General features: G+C 33.4%; 1 protein-coding gene across 2 annotated transcripts; it reads right to left on the reverse strand.

The window, feature by feature from the left end:
- On the reverse strand, positions 1-7,835 carry LOC130808698 (uncharacterized). Of its 2 annotated transcripts, none has more exons than XM_057674157.1 (18): positions 7,589-7,835; positions 6,276-6,342; positions 6,113-6,202; positions 5,902-6,013; positions 5,755-5,782; positions 4,078-4,176; positions 3,909-3,978; positions 3,782-3,816; positions 3,618-3,692; positions 3,417-3,512; positions 2,778-2,841; positions 2,075-2,128; positions 1,627-1,712; positions 1,468-1,528; positions 1,303-1,367; positions 1,126-1,231; positions 732-820; positions 1-434 (listed from the first exon to the last, which is right to left on the reverse strand). In XM_057674157.1, the coding sequence occupies exons 2-18, from the start codon at positions 6,339-6,341 to the stop codon at positions 272-274; spliced, it is 1,359 nt and encodes a 452-aa protein (XP_057530140.1). In that variant the 5' UTR covers position 6,342; positions 7,589-7,835; the 3' UTR covers positions 1-271. The 2 variants fall into 2 exon arrangements, with proteins under 2 accessions (XP_057530140.1, XP_057530141.1); XM_057674158.1 differs by having other exon boundaries at positions 6,276-6,345; positions 7,589-7,829.
- Positions 7,836-8,146: the final 311 nt, after the last annotated feature.

Here is an 8,146-nt window from a genome sequence, read left to right on the forward strand (position 1 = left end):
TACAGTTATAAATCCAAATGAATGAGCTTGATGAAGTACAAATGAACAAAACAAATTACAAGCTCCTTAACAGAAAATGATCAGGTTTAGTCAAAATTGCGCCAACAGTTAAATACAAAGCTTAGTTTACAGAAACTCAGAAAGCTACAGCTTCCGAATCCAAATTATCATGTTTCTATTATACTCCTGCGAAATTGAAGACTCCTCGATCTCTTGTCACTGAGCTTTGCAGGCGCTAGATCCAAAATTAGCAAGTTGAAGCTGAAGCGGTTCACTCAATCTCTTTAATGACTCTCCTCTTTCGCAGAGGCTCCTTTTGCACACTGGACGGGCCGCTGTGAGCTCTTCTTCTGTCCTCCTTCCTCTTCTCAGCTTCTGTCATCGTACGTCTCAAATTCTTTGCCTTGTACACTAGGCGAGGCAAGTGTCTGTGCCTGAAAATTTGACAAACATGAATTAGATGTAATCCCAACGATTCGTGTTAAGATGGTCTATATGACACATCATAAGTCCATTCTTGGCCCTAGGGAATGCAGCATCAACAAGTCGGTAAATACTTGCAATCAGAATTCTTAAAAGTTAAGAAGACAGCAACATATAATTTGTTCTCTCCACCTCTGGACTCAAGAGCCAGACAACTCATTCAAAAATCAAATTCTGCCATCTGAGAAGGTTCAAAAGGAAACAAAACAAATAAAAAAGGAAGGGCGAGGGATTGTAATTGAAGTTACCTCAATATACGTTTTACTTCTGGAAGGTACTTGTAACGTTTCTTCAAAGCGTCATTATAATCATGCTTCTTTTGCTCCCTTGGATGAAGCTGCAAAAGAACATGACCTAATTAGTATCCAATACAAAAGCGCTATACAAATTATGTGATCCGCTATACTTCAAGAAGCTAGGCTTTAAAACTAATGATCAGTGCAAATGTGGAGTTCGAAAAGAAAGTGAATTCCACTTAACATATCCACAATCACTCAATTGGCATCAAAATTTAAGTAATATGTAAACAATGAATAGGAAAACATGGTATAGTGGGCATGAACGCACTTGAGAGACTACAGACACAATTATGAACAATATAGTAAACAGAGAAACCAAGACAAAAGAAATGGCAATACTTACAACTCCTAATTGATCAGATGCTTTTGCTTTCCATAGTCGCAAGTTCGTGTCATCGCTTCCAGATACAATATATGATGCATCACAAGTGAACTTTACGCAAAATACTCTGCACAAAAAATGGACATGAATTTGAACTTTGTATTAAATAAATAACTAAAGCACCAAAAATTAAGTTACCTTTGCATCCTCTTTGTATGATAAATTTCCCTACTGTGGCCACCATTATAGGGGAATATTCTTACCTGAAAATAGTTACTTGAACTTAAGAATACACTAGTGGAAGTTGTAGGCACAGCCAAATAAGGAGACACATACAGAGATACAATAGACCTAATGACTTACTGTTCTATCATAAGATCCTGTGACAAATTCTCGCCCTGTGGGAGAGTAATCAATGTCCATCCTGAATAAAAATCAAGTAAAGAATACCATAAGTATTACAGTTATCCATAGTAAACTGTTGTAGGGTAATTTAAAAAGTGGTTTTTAATAAAAACATACACTGCAGAGACGTGATCTTGATGAACACACTTAGCTTCAGTCAACTTTCTAGCATCATAACTATAGCAGTTGCAGTCCTCATTTGCCTGCATCACAACATACATGAGCAAATCACATACAGAAAATTTTAACCAACCAATTTAACAGAAATTAGAACAGTCTATGATGAACGATGATCATCAAGAAAAATTACATCAAATCAATTTCAGTTATTTTCTAAAATGTCCACCTCGTGAAATCCCTCCACTTGGCAATATTTGTCCACAAAATATCTTCATTTCTATTAAATCAGCAGCCACTTGAATATCAAAACACTAATACTTGTTTAAAAATACACATAAAATAGCAACAATTTGTATTAAAAAATCATGCACGACAAATCATATCATAAGAATAAGAGCACAATTGAGAAACATCTAGCACTGAAAATGACTATGTGGAAGCATACCGCAGTGAAGTTCAATGGTTCCATAGGATTCCAACAAATAGAATTAGTTTTGGTCTGCAAGGAGAAACATTAACCACATGTCAAAATAGAACCGCAAAAGAATTCGAAAATGGAAGTTTTTAAAAATGATCAAAGACAATATTATAGAGATGCCATTGTCAAGTGTCAAACTAAACAAAGCGGGAAAACCAAAAATCATGCAATAATATTCACGATTCCCAATGGAAAGATAAATGTGAAAATTGTCAAAAACTACCTAATAAAAAGGTCGTCAAAAAACTAACTAATATACATCAAAAAAAGACACTACCTAATAAATTTTTTTATCAAAAACCTAATGAAAAATTTTCTATGTGAAAGAACACCAGATAATGGTGTCTATCCATTGATTGTTATTACTTGTCAAAAACTACCATAAAAAATTTTCTTTGAGAAAAGCTACCTAATTAATTATTTTCTTAGTAAAAGACTATCTTTAAAGATAGTAACGGTCAGCGGATAAAAACCGTAATTTGGTAGTTTTTAACAAAGAAAAAATTCAACAAATAATTTATGACAAGAAAAAAAATTTATTATGCAGTTTTTGACAAATATTATGCTAGGCAACTGGAAGACTATTAGTAGAATTCATCACTTCTACTAAAGATCTTTGACTGAAACATCATTCAAATCTCCTCAATACTGAACGTGCACCAGTATTTACCTGCATGACAATCTTCCTTGCTGGAGTAGACAAACGAAGATCATAGATTGCGATGCTTCGATCACTGTAAACAGAATGCAAAAAAAGAAAGTTACAAAACTAAATTGACATTGGACATGTATTTTTTTTAAAAGCACTCGGTCAAACAGAACTCTTACAGCAACATTGTCTAAATCAAGTAACAGTACCACAATGCAATAGCTCAATAGCTAGAAACCAAAACAAAACATGATTACAAACAAAAGAGAGTAATACAGTCAACAGCTGGGATGTAACTTAATTCCAAAAACCCATGCAACAAACTACAAGCTCAAAGTGTGATGAGCAAACAAACAGGACCACGTAGTTTTTTGACTCAGATTATTAAATCAGCTACTCTTTCCGTGCCATAGCGTGGAACTTTTTAAAAAAAGTACCCAAAAGTAAATGGAAGGTTTCCAATTAAACAATCCAAACATCTAAATTATAACCTTAAATCATCAAATGAGTGAAGCTCAAAAACCGCAGGTCAAACTCAGAGATTTCTTTCGAGTGAAGATGTTTTAAAATTAAGTCTTGTTGGTTTTGACATTTAAGTATGCATCAAACAGGAAATATAACTTAAACATGAACAGTTAGGAAACGTATTATTCTTCGAACCTGCCTGACGTTACCAAAAGACTTGGTTCTCCAGGGTTGAAACGAACAGATACAACAGTGTCAACTCCCCACTCAAAGCTGTTCACCGGCTGCGACCTTAAGCCACAAGGCAGAGAGTCAGAAATAATAATTCGCATGCCAAAGAAGAAGAAGAACAAGAAAGTCTGGGATGATATTCAAAAAAAAAGCCTGGAATGAAACCTGTTATGATCCCATACATCTAATCGTGCACCAGCAGTAGCAAAAAGATTCCCACCCCACTGGTGATCAACAGCTCTATAAGTAAAGCACACAATCATCCTCAAAGGTCAAGTAACAAGAACTACTACATAAAGTCAACATCTTGATGCTACTAGTAGACTTACTTGAATGCATTTTGTCCAGTGTAAACTGCAAAAGGCTGGAATTTTTAGTTAAAACTCAATTAGCCCACAATTGAATGCAGAACTCAAGCACTGCAAAACATGAAAAGGAGTTCAAAGGAAGACAAACCGTTATAGACCCATAAGATGATGCATCCGACTCCACAACGGTAGAAGCTGGAACATTCCACAGCCTGACACTGAAAAAAACACAAGAAATTTTCTGAAACATCAGACAATTACAAGAAAAAATGCTTAAGTGAAAGGGATGGAGTTCAACTTCAAACATCAAGACCTACGTGCAATCGAGTCCACATGAAACAAGAACACATCCATCCGTTGATACTGCCAAGCCCTTTACAGCACCTTGGTGACCAAGAAAACGTGAAACAGTTCGCCTAAATTGAAAAAAATAAATTAATCATGAAATTATGAAAACAATAAACAGATAGCAAAGAAAGTTCTCAAAAAAATGAGAGATTTTTTGCAATAAAAAATTAACAAGAGCTAAAGAAGACATCACAGAAAACAGGGAAAGCCAAGTTTATTTTGTGTATCGCTCTCTGTAATAACTGCATTATTCAAGTCGATGTATCCTCCTCTATGTGCATCAATATGCTCAATCAAAAGAACTAAAATAGTTCCCACATATAAAATAAAGATGTTGTAGAAAACACGTCAATCGAAAGGGTGTAACAAATTCACCAACCATTCAACTGGTTAAAAAGAAAAAACTGTTTTCCATATGATACATGGTCTTACGGCACATTTGGAACTGCACAAGTACATCTAAAAAGCTTCATCTCAGAAAGATCCATAATTTTCCATCCACCGAGTCAAATTTCCATAATAACTATCTTCCCTGCTTGTCAGTTTCAAATAACAATCCATAGTTGATTTTTTAATGATAAAACTTTTTAAGTTTAACCATTATAATCCTTTTGTTCCATACTATAACGCACATGAGAGATTAGCACAACGATCGAAGAGCCATAATAATAAAGTCTATTAAAAAATCACTGTCACAAGATTAGTAAGGCTCTTTCAACTTAATAGAACAAAATTAAACTTCTTAAAACTAAGATTTTAGGCCCATATTACTATCGTCTACATTGATGTTCAAAATTTTCATTGCAGTTAATTTCATGATAATGTTCCCACTTTTACTTCAACCAATTTTCAACATTTGATTTTCTTTTTAACCTATTTATGGCCCACCTTGATGCACCCACTTTCCACTATATCATTCTAACAAAACTAAAAAAAGCCTCACTTTCTCCCTCTCCCCACCTATTTTGATCAAGGAGTCTAATTGTATGTCACAAAGAACTAAATAGCCCGAAAGTTGAAGCAATCTAAATGTGGATGTATACCTTTTAATTAAATTTATCAAACCACCAAGCTGCATTAAGAAAAGGCATCCAATATAGGTAGATAATATTCACAAACACGTAATGAACTTTCTCATTTATAATACAGCAAAGAAACCTTAAATACTCAAAAGACATTCACATAAGTTCCTACTTTGCGTCAACGATAGTCAAATCTTCTCTTACAAAGACATTAACATTAACTAACAACGCAAAATAACATTAGATATACAACACTAAAATGGCATTCATCTATACTATGAGGTCTAGATACTCAATTTCACCCTTAAGGATGATTATTAATATAAGAGTAAAGTTAATAAAGTTAGCCTGAAGCAACATAATGGAAGTTTCGGAAGTCAATTGGTCTCTTCAAAAATATCAAAGACAACTATATAGAGAAAGAAGAAACCGTTTAATTTAATTTAAGGAAAAAAATTAAAGAAAATTCAAGCACAAAAGTATGCAAAGACCTAAAAATATGGACTTTGATGAGCAAATTTTACTGAAGTCTTTCAATTTATATAACTTCTAGAGTTACGCTTGCTAATAAGGAAAATGGAGCCATTCATCTCAAAAAGCCCAATTGACAGATGCATTAATTACCTCGATGCTAAATCCCAAAGACGTATATCTGCAAAAGAGAAGAAACACAGCCACAACTTCAATGCCAAAATATCATGCAACAAATAACAAATCATCACATACATTAATAAAAAAAACTACACATAATGCAGTGAAATAGAATTGTACCTCCATCCATGGAACCAGAAAATATGCCTTTTAAATAGTTGGGATTCTTGGCCATACACGAAACAGCATCAATATGCCCATCCATTGCCCCAATAAATGGTCTTGCAAAAATCTATTCATATTCCCACAATGACGAAAATCAGCCCACCCATTAATTGAAACCATCCTAAAAAACAAACACGCAATTTAAATGGAGCAAATAATGGTGTACCTTATCTAATTTAGCCGCATTAACAGCTCGTACATACTCTACAGCCTTCTCCTGAGATCTAAGACTCGGATCATAATTGCGAAATACCCTCTGTATTTTTGCCCATCTTAGCATTATAGAAAAATTAAAAAAAATGCAATTGAAAGTTATGAAAAATTAATACCTGTAAATCTTGACTTCGTTCACGAGTAAATTCGTCTGTAGAACGTGAAATCACTTTAACCTTCATTCTGCTAAGTAAAAAACAGAAACAAAAAGGTAATTATTAGAATCAAAACCCTGATTGGCAAACCCTACTTCTAAACCCAACAAAAATGAAATACAATTATATCTCTCTCTACTAAAACATATTTAGAACATGACCCCTCTACATTACTACATACTAGTGGCGGATCTAGAAAATAATCAAGTGTTTTCAATCGTTAAATTAACTATTATAATGCAATTACCCAGCACAATTGTAAAATAATCAAGTGTTTTCAATCGTTTAAATTAACTATAGGATATTATCTTCTATAGTAACCAGCGACGTTAATACACTATTAAACTATCAAACTTTCAAACTTGATCAAAATTCACTATTATTCCCATTTTGCACAAATACCCAACCATTTCACGGTTTAATCAAATCAAAAAAATGAAAATACCTAATTAAAACTATTATAATGCAATTACCCAGCACAATTATAAAATATCTATCAACAAAATAAATTAACAAATTTAACCAAATTCAAACAATCAAAGAAAACAAATTCATACATTCAAAGAAAATAAATTCATACATTCAAAGAAAACAAATTCCTTTACTATTAGGAGAAATTAAACAAGATCAAACTTTTAGAAGAAAACAAATTCAAAAGAAATCAAATTCAAACATATTGGAGAAATCAAGAAAACACAATTATCTTTGAACATGTGCACTTTTGGTTGTCATAATTAAAGCTCTTACCAACTCATCCAAGTTCTTCTCCTAGTCCTATACTCTTGGTTTTTGTTTTATTTTTTACGTGATATTCCTGGGCTACCTGGATTCCCATGTAGATCGGCCTATTCCAGTGCCACAAAATTTTATTTAAAACTCAACTAAATTCAATATTGAGAAAGTGAAGTAAACCAATCAAAGCAACATATTAGTAATTACAATTAAGAATATAGATATTCGTGAGAGAAAATGTTAAACTGAGAAATATAAAGGGAATTGTAACCGCAGGCAGCAAGTCCGATAGGCAATGATGAATGTGTAGAAGTAAATTACAAATCAAAACTAATCAATTAAAACTCTAATAAATTCCAAGAAATTAAATATGAAACCCTAAATTTATAAATATACCACCCATCAAACCAAAAACCCTAAATTTAACAAATTGATTAACAAACAATGTTTAACAATTAACATTCAAAAAAAAGAAAAATCTATAACAATTGCGCAAAATTAAAACTGCTATGGAAAGAAAGAAAAAGAAAAAAAGTATATACATGGTTTGGTGGCTGGGGCTGGCTGCGGCCTGCGGCCTGCGGCTTGCGGCAGATTGGGTTGACGCCGGACGGCAGGTGGAGTTGCCTCCAGGGAGTCTGGGCCTGGCGAGTGACAGCTGCGGCTGCGGCTGCGGCTGGGTGTAAGGGTTTTGAAGGAGGAAGGTTTAGGATGAAGGACGGTGGAAAGCGGTTAAGCGACTGAAGGCGAAACCAAGAGTAGGGCTTTATGAATTTTATTTTAGACTAGTTGCTTTATAATCTTTAATTTTTGCTTATGCTCTTAAATAAATCAAATTCTCTAAATTTGTTGTCACTAAAATATAAAAATCTATATGACTGATGTCATATTAGGTGAAAGATTGCACAAATCCTTATTTATGATCATTCTAAATTAAGATATTATTTCAGATGTGATCAATTTTAAAGCTTATATAATTACTTTTTTATAATGCTTATGTGATCACTCTTAAGGCTTACATAAGCACTTTTAAGGTATATATGATCACTTTGAAAGACCTATGTGCTCATTTTTATTTTACTATGTGATCACTTTTAAAG

The sequence above is a fragment of the Amaranthus tricolor genome, chromosome 3, assembly GCF_026212465.1.
Source record: "Amaranthus tricolor cultivar Red isolate AtriRed21 chromosome 3, ASM2621246v1, whole genome shotgun sequence".
Taxonomy (NCBI): Eukaryota; Viridiplantae; Streptophyta; class Magnoliopsida; order Caryophyllales; family Amaranthaceae; genus Amaranthus; species Amaranthus tricolor.

Excerpts from the sequence above, each read along its gene's own strand:
- LOC130808698 (XM_057674157.1), bottom strand. The coding sequence starts at position 6,341 with ATGAAGGTTAAAGTGATTTCACGTTCTACAGACGAATTTACTCGTGAA. Across the intron at positions 3,513-3,617 it reads GATGTATGGGATCATAACAG|GTCGCAGCCGGTGAACAGCT; the intron begins GTTTCATTCCAG and ends TTGTGGCTTAAG. Across the intron at positions 1,232-1,302 it reads CATACAAAGAGGATGCAAAG|AGTATTTTGCGTAAAGTTCA; the intron begins GTAACTTAATTT and ends TTTTTTGTGCAG.